Genomic DNA, 20,997 nt, shown 5'->3' with positions numbered 1-20,997 from the left:
TTCTTGGCGCATTGGCTCTTTTTTGCGTAGAAGTGCTTGCCTTCGAGCCACGCTTAAAAAAAAATAACCCTGGTCGGTCGGGTGGCATCAAACCAAATTTTGTTCGCGACTAGTAAATAAGTCAAATACTCATCAGAATTCAAAAATAAGTTATAATAGTATTATAAAGGCTATTTTTTACTACTATATTATATAGCGTCGCAACGTAACGATCGACCACAACACGTGCGGGATGGCGATACGATACCGAGAGGTATTGAAGAGGGATAGTCGAGACGCATTTTTCAGACAGAAGTAGGAAAGAGGGAGGCCGAAATTCGTGAAGTACGAGGCAAACTTGAAACAAGGCGTGGGCCGTTGCAGGGTTGTAATGCCTCGAAAATTCTACGAAAAAATGCGGCTGCTTTACAGAAGCGTTTCAAGACGGCGGAGGCATCATCTCCTGTAGAACCCCCCGCCCCCCCACCCCACCCAAGTGTGATCTAGCCCCCGATGCCCAGAGAGCATACTTAAATCTATGGTAGGGCACACTTCTCCAGCCTGCTGAATGGCAGGGAAAAACGCACGAACACCGAGGAGAAGGGCGAAGAGCCCGATAATCTACCCACTCGAATTGACGATGGAGGCAGACGTTCCATTGGCCCGATCATGAAGAAGTTCGAATATCAATTGGCAATTGCCTCGTCTGAAAAACAACAAAGCGGCAGGGGCCTATGGATGGCCGGCCGATCTATTCAAACACGGCGGCGAAAGAACTGATAAGGAGCATGCATCAAATTCTTTGTAAAATTATGGTCGGACGAAAGCATGCCCAACGATTGGAATCTAAGTGTGACACTCTGCCCAATCCATAAAAAAGAGAGACCCCACAACCTGCGCCGACTTACCGTGGGATTAGCCTCCTCAACATCGCGTACAAGGTTCTATCAGGTTCTATCGAGGCGTATTGTGTGAAAGATTAAAGCCCACCGTCAACAAACTGATTGGACCTTATCAGTGTGGCTTCAGACCTTGGACCTGGTAAAGTGCAACAACACGACCAGTATATTCACTCATGCGGCAAATACTTGGAAAAGACGGGCCTTGAAAAGAGAATCGCTACACTCACTCACCCTATTCGTCGATTTCAAAGCTGTGCTTTCGACAGCACGAAAAGGAGCTGCCTTTATGCCGGCGATGTCTGAATTTGGTATCCCCGCAAAACTAACACGGCTGTGTAAACTGACGTTGAGCAACACGAAAGTATCCGTCAGGATCGGGAAGGACCTCGGCGAGCCGTTCGATACCAAACGAGGTTTCAGACACAAGGTCGATTCCCTATTCGTGCGACTTTTTTAACCTGCTTCTGGAGAAAATAGTTCGAGGCTGCAGAACTCAACAGAGAAGGTATACCATCTTCTATAAGAGTGTACAACTGCTGGCGTATGCGGATTGATATTGATATCATCAGGCCTTAACACCCGCGCCGTCTAGTTCTGCTTTCTCCAGACTGGACAAGGAAGCAAAAGAAGTGCGTCTGGCAGTGAACGAGGACAAGACGAAATATCTCCTGTCCATCAAATCAAACAGTCGTCGCACTCGCGACTTGGCACTCACGTCACTGTTGACAGTCATAACTTTGAAGTTGTAGATAATTTCGTCTATCTTGGAACCAGCGTAAACACACCAACAATGTCAGCCTAGAAATCCAACGCAGGATAACTCTTGCCAACAGGTGCTATACTTCGGACTAAGTAGGCAATTGAGAAGCAAAGTCTCTCCCGACAAACAAAAACCAAACTCTATAAGTCACTCATAATTCCCGTCCTGCTTTATGGTGCAGAGGCCTGGACGATGTCAACAACAGATGAGTCGACGTTGCGAGTTTTCGAGAGAAAAGTTCTGCGAAAGTTTTATGGTCCTTTGCGCGTTGGCCCACGGCGAATATCGCATACGATGGAACGATGAGCTGTACGAGATATACGACGAACATTGACATAGTTTCAGCGAATTAAAAGACAGGCGGCTACGCTGGCTAGGTCATGTTGCTCCGGATGGACGAAACACTCCAGCTCTGAAAGTATTCGACGCAGTACCCGCCGCGGGAAGCAGAGGAAGAGGCAATGACCGTCACACTCCGTTGGAAGGACCAAGTGGAGAAGGACCTGGTGCCTCGCTTGGAATATCCAATTGGCGCCACGTTGCGAAAAGAAGAAACTGACTGGCGCGCGGTTATTAACTCGGCTATAATTCGCATAAGCGGTGTCTACGCCAATTAAGAAGAAGAAGATAGATTATATAAAATAAATGTGTGTGGATATAAAAGTGCAAAACAAATTTTATATCGAGAAAATACGTACTTCAAATAGTAGTAATTTTCAACTTTAAACGCGAATATCTCGAAAACTATACGCTTCCTCACACATTTCGGCCTCTTTCTTTTTCTGTCTACAATAAAAATATCATCGAACAAAAAAAGGGATGAGTATGAGAATATCGTATTATCTTTCACATTTTAAACATGGCTTCATAATATTTTATCTTCCCCTATCGTTTCCTATTTACTCAAACTCTACCGCCTTAAGTATTTTCTTTTTAACTGACCTTGTTAGTATGCAAGTTACAACTAAAAGGCAAAATGCCTGCTATCACAACCATAAATGTTCCAAACATTCCCATTAGCACACCACATAAATAAAATGAATCAGCCACTTGTTGCTATTTGCACGTTTACACCTACACACACACCAACTGGTCTATGCGAGTGCTTCTTGCAGTTATACCTACAGTAGAAAGAATGCGTCAATATGAAAAATATTGACTAACGGTAAACAAAATGGATAGGTATGTATATTTACCTATGTATATCAATATTATTGAACATTGAACACATGAAAGGAGTGTCCTAAAAAGCAACACAAGCCACTTCTGATGCATGCACAAATACAAAGCCAAGTGCTCAAGCTTGTAGAAAGGACGAAAAATCGATTTATTTCACACAAAGAAAGCGCCAACTAGCAACAAGTGCTGGTAGGCAGTGTGTAAGAGACAGTGGGTGTGCATTTGTAAAGTGGTATCAAGCATACACACGCTCTAAAACTTAAAAGGCTAACTAATACGAGGAAGAATTTACTTCCACTACTACAAAAGCCATAACCATTGAACAAAGCAAATCTGTTCAACAAGGTAGATCCTTGTGCAGTTGGTTGACAGCGCACAGTTCAGAGGAAAGAGGAAAACAGAAGCGTACATTGCCGCTAAAAATAGATTTCAAACACAAAGTGTCGAAGTCTCTATCTCTAAACTCAAAACCCCACCATAACGGCGTTTATGAGGGAGACAGTCTGCTGTTATGCCCATATACATACTCGTACAAGTATAAACATACACATCTATATTTCAGATTACAACCTTTCACAATGAAATTTCCATGTGTGGAGTACAAAACAGATGAAAACACAGAAAAGCATAGGCCAAAGTGTTATAAAGAAGGAAGGATATTCATGGTTAGCATTTGTGGGTGGTATGGCGAGTAGAGATTCAACCGTATATGCCGAGTTAATCAGCTGAAAAATTCAATAATTCTCCTAGCGTGCTAACCTACCGACGGCCGGAAGTTAGACTGTGAGTGGGGTAAACAAATATACAACGCCCATCTCTACATAATAAAATAGCCTGGGAGTACAGGGATACATAAATGCCCTGTTAAAAATAGCTGCCACTAAACTGGTTTAGTTTTTGAAGTACGACTGTCATTGCTGATGTATTTCACACTTGAAAGGATTAAATTATTATTTATGAGTTAGACCAATTTTAAAACTAGACAGTTTAAACTATCAAGAACTGCTGAAAATTGATGAAATTTTTTTGTTGCTGATTAATTAGTCCATCAGTTCCAACATCTCTACAAGGTAAGCACCTATGCGCAAACATACGAACATTTTGTGGGGTGTCTTTAAATAAGTTCTGCCATTGAACTGAGCTGATTAAAAATCGATACTAATTTATTATACATGCCGCACCACATTTTGAAATAAATAATTTTTTATACTCTTCCATTTCCTGTAGCCTATTCATATATTTTTTATTGCTATTAGCAATTTTTCTATAATTTTCACTAAAATAGTAACGTCTTTATAACATTAGAAAAATAGTTCGATGGTATGGCATATGTATGTGCCCCATGAGCAGCATATGAACGAATTTGATGACTACTTTTTATTTGTATATTATGTTCTCTTCCCCTATAACTTCTATTTCATTGCATCCTTTTTGCGCTGTCATAAATATTTACAAACTTAAAAGGCTCTAGTCATATTCTGTCATAAATATAGCCATTACATACATATTGTATACAAGTATATCTTCCATACAGTTGAAATAAGTGTGCGTGTGCTTGAACGGGTGGCTTAATATGACCAGTAACTGTAGAAAATTGTTCCTCTACCACCCACCTGCCTTCGGTAGGGGGTATTTGTGCTTGTTAATGTACATATACATACATCCTTTGGCGGAGAAATTTTCAAGGAATAAACGATGGCTGCTAAAAGTTTACCGGAAATTAACTGATTGTAAAAATCATTGCTGAGACTTTTTTCTGAAAACTTCAAATTCAATATTTTGCTTTTATGTATATATTCACAAACACAATTCACTCAACACACTCATTGAGGGTTTGTGCAGAACGAAAATTTTGCGTTGTTAGCTCGGAACATTTTACTTCATATTTTCGTGCGCTTAAGAGGACTGCAATTCTCAACAGACTTGTGATCTTCCTAAAAAATGCACATTATTAATAAATCCATTGTTTGATGCGATGTGTGGGAAGTGACATCATCTTGTTGACACCAAATGTCGCCGAGATCACGAGCTTCAATTTAAGACATCAATAAGTCGGTTATCAAGGCGCGATAACGGTCGCCATGGACGGTTACGTTCTCAACGGCATCATTTTTGAAGAAATATGGAGCGATGATTCCACCGGCGCACAAATCATACCAAACCGTTGTTTTTTCTGGACGAAATGGCAGCTCTTAAAACTCTTCAGGTTCGTCCCAAGTGCGGCAATTTTCCTTGTTTACATACCCATTGAGCCAGAAATAGGCCTCGTCTGCTTGGATCCCCCGTTATTATGTTATAGATTACATATTCAACTCATGGCTCTTTTCTTTTTAATATCGATCTCTTCGCTATATTTAAAGCACCAAGCATTAAAAAGTAGGAAATCGAACAAACACATTACAATAACATAACTCTAATGTGCCTGTCCTATTGATGTCATCGGCCTCAACACCCGCGCCGTTAGTTCTGCTTTCTCCAGACTGGACAAGGAAGCAAATGAAATGGGTCTGGCAGTGAACGAGGGCAAGACGAAATATCTCCTGTCATCAAACAAACAGTCGTCGCACTCGCGACTTGGCTCCCACGTCACTGTTGACAATCATAACTTTGAAGTTGTAGATAATTTCGTCTATCTTGGAACCAGCGTAAACACCACCAACAATGTCAGCCGATAAATCCAACGCAGGATAACTCTTGCCAACAGGTGCTACTTCGGACTAAGTAGGCAATTGAGAAACAAAGTCCTCTCTCGACAATCAAAAACCAAACTCTATAAGTCACTCATAATTCCCGTCTTGCTATATGGTGCAGAGGCTTGGACGATGTCAACAACGGATGAGTCGACATTCTGCGAAAGATTTATGGTCCTTTGCGCGTTGGCCACGGCGAATATCGCATTCGATGGAACGATGAGCTGTACGAGATATACGACGACATTGACATAGTTCAGCGAATTAAAAGACAGCGGCTACGCTGGCTAGGTCATGTTGTCCGGATAGACGAAAACACTCCAGCTCTGAAAGTACTCGACGCAATACCCGCCGCGGGAAGCAGAGGAAGGGGAAGACCTCCACTCCGTTTGAAGGACCAAGTGGAGAAGGACCTGGCTTCGCTTGGAATATCCAATTGGCGCCACGTTGCGAAAAGAAGAAACGACTGGCGTGCGGTTGTTAACTTGGCTATAATCGCGTAAGCGGTGTCTACGCCAATTAAGAAGAAGAATGTGCCTGCACATCTAATTAAGCCAGCTGCTCATACTCGTACAATATCCCGAAAAAAATCAAAAATAATTAAATTTATATGCACAAATTGGTCCGCTAAAGGTTAGCGTATCACTGCAGAATTTCAGCCGAAATTTCATGGGGATATTTTTGGCAGGCGGAGATGCACAGCAGTGTAATTGAGTTAAATATTAAGTTGATTATGCGCAGCACATAAAAAAGCGTGGGCAGTCGCAAACTGTGCGCTGAGGATTGAGGGGTTAACTGAATGGCTTTTAAAACGGATTTAAACTCTTTGTATTGCGCGAATACATTTTACGCTTTTTCTTGAGCATATACATACGTGCATTTCGGTTACTAATGAATTATTTTTTTCCTTTGCAGAGATCGAGGCCGTTGAAGCGTGTAAATGGCTGCGTGCTGCCGGCTTCCCGCAATATGCCCAAATGTATGAAGGTGAGTGTAAATTGAGTGTTATAGTACATGTATGCTGATTGAATAGAAGGAGTCTGCACGCCTGCGCATAACACTAGTTAGAGCTACAGAGATAATTTGGGATGTTGGTTCTGCACTCCCCAGGAGCGTTAACACAAAAAACGAAAGTGTTTGCAGATTTTTAGTTCGATCTCCCAATAGTTAGGCGCAGGAAATGAAAAAGGTCGACATATGTTTATGACATCTGGTAATTAATGGTTGCCACATTTCTGACAGCTTGTAATAACCGCAATTTTCGGCAACTTACACTCTTGTTAAACACTAAACCACATACCTCCCCCCACACAAAAATAGAAGTGAAAACATTTAAAACCACAAGTGAGTGAACACACACATGAACAAATTAATGAGGGCATGCAGTGAAGAATGAATAACAATGCAGTGAAAAGTGCGAGTGTTTTTTGGCAATGGTCAAAAACAACTTTTGGCATTTTTTACAACAGCAACAAATTTTACTTCAAAGAGAGGCAAAGTGCATTAAAAAGATTCAGAAGAGGCAGTTTTTGTTTCTCAAAGCCGTCATTTTCCTTATCAACTGACTTGAATTATTTTTTTTACAAACCATAAGAAAATAATTAGCTGAGTGTTGTTATTGTCTTTTATAACTACTTTTTAACTAGTGTTAAATAGCATTATAATAAAACAAAAATATTATTATTAAAAGCATTTATATAATTGGGTCAAATCGTGTCCTTTTCGGGCCATTATACTTTCATTTCGAAATTTCTATCTGAAAATTAATATTTTCTGACTAGCTCAATTTTCGTCTGAAACTTATAATCTTTATAGACGATAATTATTTTTAATGAAGTCATAGAAATAAATTTATCGATCTATTAACCCAAATTTATGGCTTTATAACAAACACATATGCACAAGCAGCACGTATGTGCTTGATATTTTCTTAATGATTGAAATCACTAAACTCAAATACCCACTAAAGTGCAAATTGACGTCACAAATTCTCGCCCATAGTTTTTTGGTTTATAAAGCAACATTAAAGGTCAAAGCCTTCAACGAAAACAGGTATTCAAAGCATATATGTATATATAATATGGTAACGCCTAATTCATGTCAAATGCAATTCTGACTGACTCGTATTTTCGAGTTAAATGACCCCTTAGTGTTCAAAAATAGTGAGTATAAAACCATAGTTTTTTGACCTCCGGAATTTATTCGCTGTTTCTTCTTAAACAAAATATTCGACCTTTTTTCCCGTGGAGAATCAAGTTCCATATATTGTATGTGAACCTTTGCCCTGCAGTCACACCTTCGATTTTTTATTTCAATAAACCTAACATTTCAACACCGGTATTTAAAAGTGCAGACAGTTTACGAGTATTTAACACAAAAAGAAATAATCCAAGCATTCTGGCGCAGAAATTCCGATGAAAACGAAAACGCAAAAAGGTTGAGCGATTTCAAAGAAGAGAAAAAATTAAATAATAAAAAAAATATTCGGGCTACACGGGTAAAAAGGCCAAGTTCCCAAGTTTTTACTGTTGTACCCGAAAGCGCAGTGATAATATGGAATAATCAGCATTGGCGCTTTTATCATTTAATTTCTTCTCATTTTGTAATTTTTTCAGTGTAGGCTCCTTGTGCAACCAATTTAATATCACATTTCAAGGCATGTGCGCAAGCGCGTGTGGCACGTCTCAAACGAAAACCTGTATTCCTCATGAAACAAGCCTAATCTGCTCATACGAGGCGACAACCTTCCAAAAATGTAGTATTTCCCAAAATAAAAAAGAAATTTAGCAAAGGACGTCTTTAACCATTCAAAGGAATTTTTTTATTCGGGTATTCACGTAAACAATTTTGAGACGGGAAGAATGCAATTGATAGCGAAGATATGCGCATGAATGTCGCTAAAGTGGAGTAGAAGCAACAACACAATGAAAAGACTTTGTATTTGAAATTTGCGAACAAAAGAAGATTGTTAAGATACAGCGCCTATACATATTATGTAAGGCAACTGATATACCAACTTCTCTATATCGGCCCACTTTTTGGAAAACCCTTCATTTAAATTAAAGTGTTATGTGTAATAAATTGATTGAAATTATGTATATAATTAACAAAACAAGAGATGGCAGTAGTACATAATAATAAACCATGCTTAATGTAAATTATGGTTTACGTTTTAGCGAATTAGTACTCACATTGGTTACCATACGTAAGAGAGATTAATTAAGATAACCACATTAATACGACTTGGTTGCTGTCATAGAAAGATTTAGACTTTCGAAAACTTCTAAACTCGTTTACTTAAATTTGCTTATTCTAAAAATGTTGACCAACTTACAAAGAACGGTAATGAAACTATTGAAGATAATATACCTTCTGCATCACAGATACTAGACCAAACAGAATTAAATTCAGGAATAGACAATAAAACTTGGGACACACCTTTCTTCGAATTTGATTTCATTCTTAAACATCTTACAATTTTTTTATTTTTTTTCAAAATTATTTTATTTATTGGATCTGCTTTTTCTTAAAGCCTAACAATAAGTTATAAAATCTTAAATCTATTAAAAACTAGACAGATTCAAGCAAGTGATTGAGCTGTTTTGTCGTTCTTTAATACGCAGGCATATCTCTTCTTTTAAGTCGTGTTTGATAGCAGGAATGTACCAAAGCATTAGTCAAAAGGTTTGGGTGATCTCGGAATTTAGACATATGTATATTTAATTCTGCTGTCTTCTACCTCATTCTTTACCATAACACGTGATTGTTCTAAGCATTTTCGATTGAAATCTTTGTAATACTTGTATATCAATATCTATACATCCACATTGGCTTTATGACCGCATTATAATTATAAAATCACTCTGTTGTCTAGGGTAAGTTTGGAGTTTTTATTTAAAAGCGAATTTAAATTTGCAGCTCTAATCTTCATACATGTTATTTTACTAGAGATGTGTTTTCTCCACGTGAGCCTTCTATCTAGGTGAATACCAAGATATGTTATTTCCTTCGCTTGAGGTTCTAAAATATTGTTTATTTTTACTGCCGGGCATATTTTTGGTCCAAGCGAAAATGTAACAGGCTTACATTTCTGTTCATTCACATTTATACGCCAGTTCATAGCCACTCTTCGACAGCACTTAAATGCTCCGCTAATTCTTGATGCTAAAATGTTGCATTTGTTACGGCTCACTATAGCTGTGTCATCCGCAAAAGTTGAAGTTAATACATTATTAGCTGTTGGACGATCTACTGTATATACTTGTAGGCCTAACCTAAAACACTGCCCTGGGGTACACCCACTTTTACCATAAAATTTCTATTTTTTAAATAAGACTCCAATGTTTTATACAATTTTAAAGGTAGAATTTTTTTAATCTTATATAAAAGACCTTCGTGTCACACCTTATCAAACGCCTGAGCTACATCTAGAAATATTGCTGAACAGTACTCCCTTTGCTCAAATGCTTTCCGTATCTCGTTAGTAATTCTATTTACTTGCTCTATTATGCCATGTTTCGCTCGAAAACCGAATTGATGCATTGGTATTGTATTATTTTCGTGGAGGAAAGGAGACATCTTTAATAGTAATACTTTTTCAAATACTTTGAAAGACAGGGTAGAAGGCTGATTGGTCTGTATGAAGACGGCTGTGTTAAGTCTTTCCCAAGATAATCTGCGGCTTTTTCCATGAAATTGGATAGTATTCGTCACTAAGAATTGTCTTGAAGAGCAAAGATAGCACCTCTGCAGCAATAATTGGTAACTGAATTAACATTTTCGGGGAAATATTATCGGCGACTTTTTTGGATTAAGTTCTCTTTAGCTGTGTTGGGTAGGATTGACAGCTTAAAGTTGTTCTTTGGCAAATTGGGTTGAAATACCTTTTCTAGGTGATTTGCAAAGCAATTAGCCTTTTCCTCGTCACTTCGAGCCCAATTTCCACTCAAGTCTCGTATAGGCATGTTGGAGTCAGTTGGTGGCTTCATGGACTTTTGGGCTTTCCAAAGGGAATTTTGCTTGTTTGAATTTGGGCACAGCTTCTTTATATACATTTCGGTGTTCAATTCGTCCTCACGTTTAAGCGCTTTTTTTAATTTACGTACAGCTGATTTTAATTGAAGCAGAGTGGAAGGGGAACGATTTATCGGCCATTCACGTCTTGCACGCCTTTTTTCATTTACAAGCATTTCTATTTCTTTGTTAGAGATTTTTCTGAAACCAAGTGGCTTATAGCTTTTCTTTGGTATTGCTAAGACAGCTGCGCTGGTTATTATATCATTGACTTCTTTTATGCTTTCGTCAATATCTCTTCCTGTATTTATTTTGCTCTCAATATTAATGTGGCTACTGACGTATTTTTTATATTTTAGCCAATTCGTTTTATAAGAAGTTAGACCCACTTTTGGATTAACGAATATGGGTTGTTCATAACTTTATTATTACAGGAGAGTGACCAGAAGATAGATCAGTACATGTATCAGCTGTTATGTGCGATTTATTTATATTTTTGATTACAGTAAAATCAATTAGAACTGGTATTTTCTTACGATCACTAGGCCAATATATCGGCTTATCAGGAGATATTATTTCAAGGTTGTCATGCCTATTAATAACAGTTTGATACAGCTGTCGTCCTTTCGGATTAATAAGACGTGAGCCTCAGTAAACGATTTCTAATAAACACTGCCGTGCCACCATGCGCTTTTCCATCCGGATGATTTGTAACATATAGCCTAAATTGCGGTATATTGAAATTATTTTTATTTGTTAGATGAGTTTCTGAAATAAGCATTACATCTATATTCTTTTCAGACAGAAATCTAATAATCTCTAATTTATGGTGGTTAACACCGTTAGCATTCCATATACAGATATTTAGTACGCTCATTTTTTACTTAATAAATTTTGCAGCATTCGATTTTGTGATTTTATTAAATCTTGAATCAAGTTTTGCATGGGAGACATAAATTGTGTCATACACTGTGTAAGATTTATAATCATAGTTTCAATACGTCCATTTGAACGATTTTGCGGCAGTTGCATTTGCACAGTGTTGCCTTTCACCACATTTGCATAGCTTCCTTGCATATTATTATTGTTAGAAGTAAAAGGATTTGGACTTTTTCCTGAGGTTGCTATAATTTCATTACGGGGTGTTTGTAACATTTGGTTACGACATGCTTGAAAGCCCTGTGACAGCTTCCATTTCAAATCTTTATATACAGGGCAACCTCTGTAGTTTGCAGTGTGATTTCCTCCGCAATTGCTGCATTTTTTATTTAATTCCTCTTTCTTAAAGGTGCATTTAGAAGTAGGATGTAAATCACCACATACCACACAAACACTGCGTAGAGTGCAATATGGTTTAGTATGCCCATATTCTTGGCAGTTAGTACATTGTACCGGACCGTTTCTTTTATATGGTTCTTCCACAGTTACTTTACGATGCAGCAAATATTTCAAATTATATATTGGATGTGTTTCATTTTTAAGTTGATTTGAGTGCGGCAACAAATCAATTTTAAACATTGGCTGTGGTACTATGTTTCTATTAAATATATTTACAAATTCGAATGTAGCCTTTGCAGTCAAATAACTCGAAAAAGAATGCGAAGAAAACTGATCAGATAACATTCAACCAGCCAATTTTAATTGTAGTAACGCGCTAGACAGATCAATAATTCATTTCTACATGGCCCCTAAAACAAGCTCTAAAACCAATGTTGCCGCACTGGCAGACACGGGTTCAATGATACATGCAGAATACATGAGTATCATAAAGCGCCGCGACATGTTGCATGCGAGAGAAAAAAGGTGAATCTGAAATACAAGCAACAGATTAAGCGAGGCGCTTTCGCTTTTTGTGCCCTGGCTTCTAAATGCTGCAAGTTTGGGCTATAGCTGCCATCCACACTTCGCCACTTTAACCTTAAGTCACTGGGATTGGCTCTTTCGGAGTTGCCCGCAAACTGAACCTGCTCTTATTTAAATTTATTTGCTATCTTCCTTAATGCTTTTTTGTGCAATATTTCGGTCGCGCCCTTTCGCGGATGAATTGAACTGAAAAGTTTCAATGCCGACTGCAGCACGCACGGCGGCTTGTTGCGTGCAGCAGTACTCTTATTAGACATGTTGCTGTAGCTTTTGTTCACCATTCGCTCGACTGTGTGTGCTTGACCTTGAAAGGGTTTGCATATTATCATAAATTTCCTGATTCAACTTGTATTCTTTATATCGACGTTGCGGCAGAGCACATGAGCCAGACGTGTCAGAAGTTTCTCCTTTTTCTTTTTGCACGAGCGTTAATTATTTTTATTTTCGCTCCACACCCAAAATGATTAATGCGGATTTTTAATGAAATTCTTGTAGTTTCGTAATTTTTGTGTACATTCTGCACTTCGAAAGTTGCTTACCTGATCCTCGTTTGATCCCGAGCAAGTGTCATATAGTCTTTTGTTGAAAATTGGGCGGCAGTTTCGTGTTGTGTGTCGCTTATTTTCTTTAAATTTGATTGCAGTTCGTATCCCTCTCCTGCTGGACTCCCCTCACGAAACTCTCAATTTCGCGGTCATTATTCACTCTCGTCGCTTCAAAGGTGTTCTGTCCGCTGGCTGCACGCACAGACTTTGCTGCATATTTGCAAATTGGTTTAATCATACAATTGATGTGCGACCATTTGTTTTAATAAGAAACGACTGTCCGGCGGCTAACCGCTAACAGGTACAGCGTAAGCATGCGCAACGCACTTTGAACACAGTGATAAGCAAATTAATTTTCACTCTTTTATTATTGGGGGGTTAAAAAGAAATGCCCGTTGATAGCTGTAGCCGCAGTTAATTTTTCATGCCGATAAATGATGACTTAAAGCGCAAAGGCAAATAAGCCACTTACGGCATTGAAGATCACAAGACAATATCATTTGGACTTGCTTAGCAGACTATAGTACTAGAAATTTAAAGTATATTTTCTCGCTTATTTTTTTTTAAGATAAATTACGCATGGATACGTGGAGAAGAGTGGGTTTGGAAGTTCGTCTATTGAATTGAATCTATATGGTAGTTGGACCTCTTCTTCAAAAGACAGACGTAATAAATTCATAGCCGTCGAAAAATAATTTTAAATGACACACGAAATCAAAATGACTAAGAAAGAATTTCATAGGAAATTTTGCAATTTATTGTGAAAAAATTTGGACTGATGTCAAAAAGGGACTTGTGGAGGCGAACGCCAAACGAACCAACAAAATAAAGTTCATCAAGATCGAAAGTATCAAAGAAACGCGTTTTACCATATCGTTATATATTTGAGTGTCATGCGACACATAATCGACACAATCGACGTGTTGAAAATAATTGTCATTTTGACTTTGGAATGCTTCCATATTCACCATATTCTCCATATCTAATTATCAGAGGCGTTTATTGTCGTCACACCCCAATAGAATGCTTGCTGTGAAAAATAATTACTATAAGAGATAATCGCTGAGAGTAGACCTATATCTGAACGTAAGTAAAATCTGCAGATATGGTATCGAAAATGTCCACAATCCCGAAGTTCAACCTGAGAACTGTAAAACTTTCTTTCTCAAATTTGGCCGGCACTGTTTGATCAAAAAGTAAAATAGATACGACCGAAATTTTTGGAACGCCGAGCTTTTTTAGCTTCATTAATCATAAAATAAGAAGAAGTGAAAGCTTCTTGTCTAATAAACTTCGTAAAGTGGGAGTCTTAAACTATAAACCAAAATGGACACTACACTTGAGTCAGAGATGCAATATGAACCTGTTATAACTGTATGCCATATTTAAAAAATTAAAATTTTTTTTCGATGCCACTCGGAAAAATATGAAGGCATCTGAAATAGTATACACTTGTACTTGACCCACTTTTAAGCGCTTTTGGTTATATTATTATATTTGATTAAAACGCTCATAAACAAACATAATATATAGTTATGTAAATATTTTTCCTATAGTAAAAATTTTTAAATTTAGCACTTTATAGTTATTATGATCACTTCCTTTAGTTCGCAGAGAAAACATTTCTCCACTATCGATTTCTAATATTAATTATAAATATGTGCTTTCGAATGCATAAGTACATATGTGTTTAAGTTTTCCCCAGCTCGATGCACGAGTTCATTACACTTACTCACTCATTCACTGTGTCATTCTTATGGCGATGTGTGAATAAACAACGCTCGCGTTGCCGACAATTCGAATAAAATTGCTGTCAGTAATTTACACCGTCGCTCTTCTAAGTGCGCTAGTGGCGTTTGACACCAGTGCAACATGCGGAGGCGCCGCAACGCAACACGTCATTGCAGTATTTACTTAGTGCGGCAATGCGTCAGTGCCCACGAACCACCAACACACTCACTCCTTGGCACGTCTGCAGCCACCTTAAAAGTTTCGTACTGGTTCGCACTTCCTTCCATCAATGGCGCTTTTGTGGAAGTACATACGTACATACGTACATATGTGTATATGTGTGTGTGACTATGCCTAGAACTAATTCTTCTCGCCACAAGTTTTTTATATTCAACAAGACGCCATAAAGCAACTAAATAATCAACGCGGCTACCTTCATTTCTCCCCGCCTGTAGCCGCTCAGTCGACGGACGTAATATCAGTGCTATCGAAAATTGATTCGATGACACGTAGAACTTGATTGCCTACATCCAAAACGAAACAGCGAAGAGTCGGCAGTCTGGTGGGAAACGGAATGTCAAATGCATGTTTGTTTTCGTCCGTGTTTGTGGCTTTGGTCCACAGCGTAGTCGTACGTTCCGTTGGCTAACCGCGAGGCGGGGAACGAGTGGATGGCGGTTTTGGCAATCTTGAATTGGATTTACAATTTTTCTTTATTTCCCATATTTAATTTCGACATTCGTATTTGCCTATGAAAATGTAATGGGCAACCGAGGAACGTTTGAAATTTGTTCATTCATTGACTGGGAACGCTGCAGGCAACATTGCTTTTGGCTGATTTTATTGCCTTAGTGTAGGCGCTTGCCAGTGAAGCAATCAAAAAAGTTTAATAAATATACTATGTCTGAAGACTCGTTGTTTCAAATATTTGCATAGAATTTTACTTTACTTATAGGTCGCCTATATATATATATATATGTATATCGTTACAACTAATCAAATTTTAATATACATATATGTTCCTTCTTTCGATCAGATCACCAGTTCCCGCTCGACCTGACTAACGTGGCCAAGGATCACACCAACCTAGAGAATGATCAACTCCAATCACTCTACCGACGTCTCTGTATATTGAATCGCTGTGCCAACATGCGCCTCGACCAAGCACACAAGGCGCAAACGCCGCAGGTTTGTCAACTTCCCCTCTCTAAATTACCCCTTAAAGTACAACAAATCATCAACTCAATCACGTACGATTCATCCCAGCAGAAGGAGGACTCCGATGATGAGAATTGTGCGCTTAGCGAAAATTGGACATTCCAGCCACATATACGTCGTTGGTCGCGTATTGGTGAAATGGGTCTTGAGCTGCCACCCGCCGGTAAGTTGAATATCGAGAAGACAGAAAGTTCATCCAAGGAGTCCAGTCCCGATCGCTTTGAAGATGACAGTTACGACATGCCTGGCGGGGGTGGCCTTTCGCTCACTCTACCTGGTAATTCCACAGACTCCATCCTCAATGAATCGACCGATTCAGCAGCAGTGCGTTTGCGTCGCACTGGTAGTGAACGTTTTAAGGATGGTGCCAAAGCATTCCTGCGACGCGTAGAGTCTATAAAATCTCGGCGACGAAAGCGTCAAAATCGCGAGGGTATTGTCATTAGTGGACCACAAGCATTGGATTTGTCACAACTCGGCCAGCGCAGTAGCATACGTAAACCGGATGCTGTATATTCCACACCACCTTCACCATCAGCGGTCAGTCCAATGCACACATTCCCGAAGGGCCCAATGTTTGGAAATGAACTGAAAGTCCCATCACAAAGTGAAACTTTCCTCAGTCCGAATCGGGCGAGTCCCAAACGTACACCAACCACACCGCGTTCGATGCGTGCCAGCCCACTACATTTTTTCTCGAATCCGATGCCACATTTGAAGGAGGGCAAGTCAGATGATTCTTCTTCATACTATAGCGATAGCCAAGAATCGTCTGCAGGTGGTAAATTATCCCTGCGTAAGACTCCTTCAAAAACACGCAGATTTTTGCAACGCACCGGTAAAGTAGATGATATAGGCGCACATTCAGACTCCGAATGTCATCACGGTAGAAAATTACTGATAAAGGACGCCAATTCCAACACCACTGAGGTACGTGAAATCCTATATGAGCAAATTAAAACAGAGCTCTATGATATACATATTTCTATATATTCCACAGATAAAAGTCAAGAAACTGACACGCGGTGGCTCACTTAATTTAGGTAAGGACCCCAAGAAACGAGAGGGTTTCCGGTCGGCGAGCTTCCGTTCGCGTTCCACTTCACGTAAAGAAACCAAACCTGAAGAAACCGAAAATATTAAACGGTAAGCATATAATTACATAAAATGGGAAAGTGCGTGTTTACTTAATTTTATTTGTCGTCACACACATCAGTACCCCGGTTGTGCGATGGCATAGTTTTCAGATGGAGGAGCGTCCAAACATGATCTTCCGGAAATGTTTCTCGCAAAAGATCGATCCTAACATGAACAATCATGGCATTCCATTTGTGGCCATGTCAGCAGGCCAGCTACACATTCTACGCAAGCTTGCATTGGTCATACTCACCGGGTATATGGAGCGGTACTGCCCAACACATCGCTCAGGTTGGAATTGGGAGCTCCCCAAGTTTATTAAGAAAATCAAAATGCCCGACTACAAGGACAAGAAAGTGTTCGGAGTACCACTGTTGTTGATATTGCAACGTACCGGGCAGACGTTGCCGATTGCGATAAGAGCTGCCTTCCGTTGGCTGCAAGTGCGCGCTCTTGATCAGATCGGCCTGTTCCGCAAGAGTGGTGTCAAGTCCCGCATCATCAAGCTAAAGTCAGAGGTGGAACAACTCGATTCAACGGCGCTTTGCATGGAAGTGTATGACACACAACAAGCTTACGATGTAGCCGATATGTTGAAACAGTATTTCCGCGATCTACCCGAATCGTTGCTCACCACCAAGATGTCCGAAACCTTTGCAGCAATTTTCCAACGTATGTTGCAAATAATTGATGTCTACGAAAATAAGGTTGTGTGTTATTGTGTATTCATTCATTTTGTAGATCTTCCCAAGGACGTGCGTTTAGAAGCTGTACAGTGCGCGGTACTTCTACTACCAGATGAAAATCGCGAAATACTCTACGCTTTGCTGGAGTTCTTGACGCTAGTGGCAGCCAATGCGGAGCAAAATCAAATGACTGCAAATAATTTAGCGGTTTGCCTGGCGCCATCGCTCTTCCATAGCACTATTTCGACTGGTGTAGCTTCGGTTTCAGCCTCACCCAGGAGGCGCAAGGGTGCCGGTGTGCCCGACGATAAGGAACTACAAGAGGCAAAAGCTTCCCATGAATGCTTGTCCTTTATGATTGAAAACTACAAACAAATCTTCACTGCGAGCAAAGAGAAGATAAGCAAATGCAATTTCGGCTATATGGAAGAGTCGAAGCCAGTGCCTCTGGAGGCACTAGGCGAGGGCATGCAGTTCCATAATTGGCGAGGATATCTGTATGAATGTACCAAGGCCACCATCAAGGAGGGTAGAGAGAAGTGAGTATGACAGAGTATGTTACATCCAGTATTAGTTTGATATGATATTATCTCTCTTTTGTAGAACTCGTGGCTGGTTCACTATCTCTTCACAAAATGACAGCAACGTGGACATTGCCTACAAGAAAGTGGGCGACGGTCACCCTTTGCGTTTGTGGCGCTGTACCACTGAAGTCGAGGGCCCCCCTAAAGAGGTCTTGGACTATATCATCAAGCAACGCGCCTCATGGGACTCGAACTTGCTGGAGAGTCAAACTGTTAAGAAACTGGACGCCACCACGGAAATATTCCAATATGCCATAGACGGGCAATTCACAACCGACTTCTGCGTGCTACGGTAAGGCGCAAAATCCTATTCAGGAAATATTGATTTCATATATTTTGTTTTTTTTTTCACAGCTCTTGGCAAACAACTGATCTGCCGCGCGGCGCCTGTGTTATTGTGGAAACCTCCATCGATCATGCAAAGGCAAAACCGATGTTCGGCGCCATTAGAGGTGTTGTGCTTGCTTCGCGCTATTTGATAGAGCCCTGCGGTAGTGGACGATCACGCGTAATGCATTTGACGCGGGTGGATGTTAAGTGAGTTAAAATCATTACTTCAAATTCAATTTACTTAAATTTCAAAAAAAAATTAAAATGTTTTATCATCAACTTCTCCCAGGGGCCGGACTCCCGAGTGGTACAACAAGAGTTACGGACACATTTGCTCGCTGTATTTATCAAAAATCCGCTTGGCGTTCAAACATGTCGCTGACGGTCCTGAGAGCAAGGTGTAATATGATATATATAGAATATCGTGAGATTAACTTCGGAAATCCAAAATATAAACCACAAATTTCGAAACACGAAAATACGATAAACAACTTAAAGACATCACATAACTTAAGAAACCCTGAGAACTGATTTTAAAAAATGTATCTTGCTTTAAATGTCGCAAATCCTAAAGGCATTTACTTTTTATTAAAAGTAAAAATATTAAACAAAAAGTATATTAACAACTAAAGCAAACACTACCCAAATACGATAAGAGTTCGAAAGTGCCCAAACTGAAGTTACAAAATATTTTTTAAAATGTTCAACAAGGTTTACAAGAATATTATATAAGCGTAAATGACTCATTTTAATGATATTCCTTAAACAAAACAACAACAAGGCGTTCAAAAAGTAACGTACTTAAACTTATACCCAGGAAGAATTACATATCTAAGATTCGCAGAGAAGAAGTGGGGCGCTGGTATTTAGAGTAACTGCAACTAACGGAAATGTAATTGTGTAAAAAGATAGGCATTTATCACGGATAGCGCTCAAATTCCTTCATTACCTCTATTAAAATACTGGCTAATTCGCCCAAGGAAAAGGAGGATATCAAGGCATTCACAATTTTACTTGTAAATACTTTATAAATTATGGAAAATGTTTATATTTTTCCAAATTGACAGAATGCAATATTTTTTCGTAGCCTTAAAAATTACGGAAGTAAAAATTAAATCTAAATGTAAAAACATTGTAAATAGTAAAGAATTAGTTTAAGAGCCCTGCGGCATTTTTTAGGCATTAAGATTACTAGTATATTTGTAAAATATTAAATTAAAAAAATTAAAATGTAAACCACTGCAGAGAGTTAGTGGAAATGTATGTTAGCCCTCTAACACAAGATAATACTCAAAACTGAAGCATCACAAAAGTTTTTTTTTTACCGAAAATACATTTGCCTTTAAAAATATGAAAGAAACTAACTTCAATTATACATGAAGCTTCACTTATATTTCCGAACTTCGCGCACTTAAATATACAAACACACAATAAATTAACATAATCGTAAACCCCTATGCTGATGTATTAACGTAGTTACGTAGACGTGATGTATATTTGTACGTAAACATGAAAATTCCAAGGAAACGCGAGAAACTGCAAAAGAAACAGAATGGAAGAGTAGCAAGAGAACCACAGAAATCAGCAACAATTAATTCATTTGGAAGATGAATGAAAATAGCGACACCTTCGATCCGAGAATACTACTGACAATGGAACAGAGAGAAAATTATCAATTAAATGGAAAAGTAATTTATGTGGAAAATAATTCAACTAGTCAAATTGTTAAATTTAAGCCTAACCGTATACTGTGTATGGAACCAGAAAGAGAGCAAGCGCGAATGAGAGCGGTGCAAAGTATAAGAAACGGTATTAAATTAATTGTTATACCCAGCAAATATCTGTAAATTACTAACCTTAATATTTAAGTGCCCGTATACCGACTCGATGTCTGTATGTATATGTGCATATATATTTACCCGAAGGAGTACGAGTAGTTAATGCGCGAGATTATTGAGTAGACGAAAGAGTAATTCGTTTGAATAAAAGTTCAGGAATATAAAATTGGATATTTTTAGCAATTATAAAGTTATACCATAGTGAGTATATATGAATATATGTATGTACGTATGCAGAAATACATGTCAAAAACTATGTTTACTCAAATATCGTGTTTGCTGCTCTCAAACAAATAAATAAAATTATATATACATATACAAAAAAAAAATGTTTTATTTTTAATTTCCATAATCGTGTGGGTTAGACTGTGTGGACTTTTAAGCTGCGATATCAACCAAGTATGAGAGACACAAGATTGCGTCACGAAATATGTTATTATATACAAAAGGAGCAGTCAAACTTCTATTGTAATTGTAAACTGAGCTTCTTATCCTTTCTTTCATAACAATTTTCTGTCAAAAACACTCCAAATAGAATTTCA

The 20,997-nt window shown here is 38.7% G+C and overlaps 1 protein-coding gene across 7 annotated transcripts in view; it reads left to right on the top strand.

Moving 5' to 3' along the window:
* The window catches only part of LOC105233785 (rho GTPase-activating protein 7), a 248,151-nt gene extending 227,367 nt beyond the window's left edge, over window positions 1-20,784 (top strand). For 4 of the 7 annotated variants that reach the window (XM_049447126.1, XM_049447124.1, XM_049447125.1 and 1 more), the window contains 8 exons: window positions 6,426-6,497; window positions 15,699-16,810; window positions 16,881-17,026; window positions 17,097-17,689; window positions 17,759-18,242; window positions 18,307-18,579; window positions 18,642-18,824; window positions 18,907-20,784. In XM_049447126.1, the coding sequence (XP_049303083.1) occupies window positions 6,426-6,497; window positions 15,699-16,810; window positions 16,881-17,026; window positions 17,097-17,689; window positions 17,759-18,242; window positions 18,307-18,579; window positions 18,642-18,824; window positions 18,907-19,021 (2,978 nt within the window). In that variant the 3' untranslated portion in view covers window positions 19,022-20,784. The remainder of the gene's footprint in view (window positions 1-6,425; window positions 6,498-15,698; window positions 16,811-16,880; window positions 17,027-17,096; window positions 17,690-17,758; window positions 18,243-18,306; window positions 18,580-18,641; window positions 18,825-18,906) is intronic. The other 3 variants (XM_049447127.1, XM_049447130.1, XM_049447128.1) reach the window with 2 other exon arrangements.
* The last annotated feature ends 213 nt before the right edge of the window (window positions 20,785-20,997 follow it).

This window comes from Bactrocera dorsalis, chromosome 2 (genome assembly GCF_023373825.1).
Source record: "Bactrocera dorsalis isolate Fly_Bdor chromosome 2, ASM2337382v1, whole genome shotgun sequence".
Classification (NCBI taxonomy): domain Eukaryota; kingdom Metazoa; phylum Arthropoda; class Insecta; order Diptera; family Tephritidae; genus Bactrocera; species Bactrocera dorsalis.
This window is presented reverse-complemented; position numbering and strand designations above follow the sequence as displayed.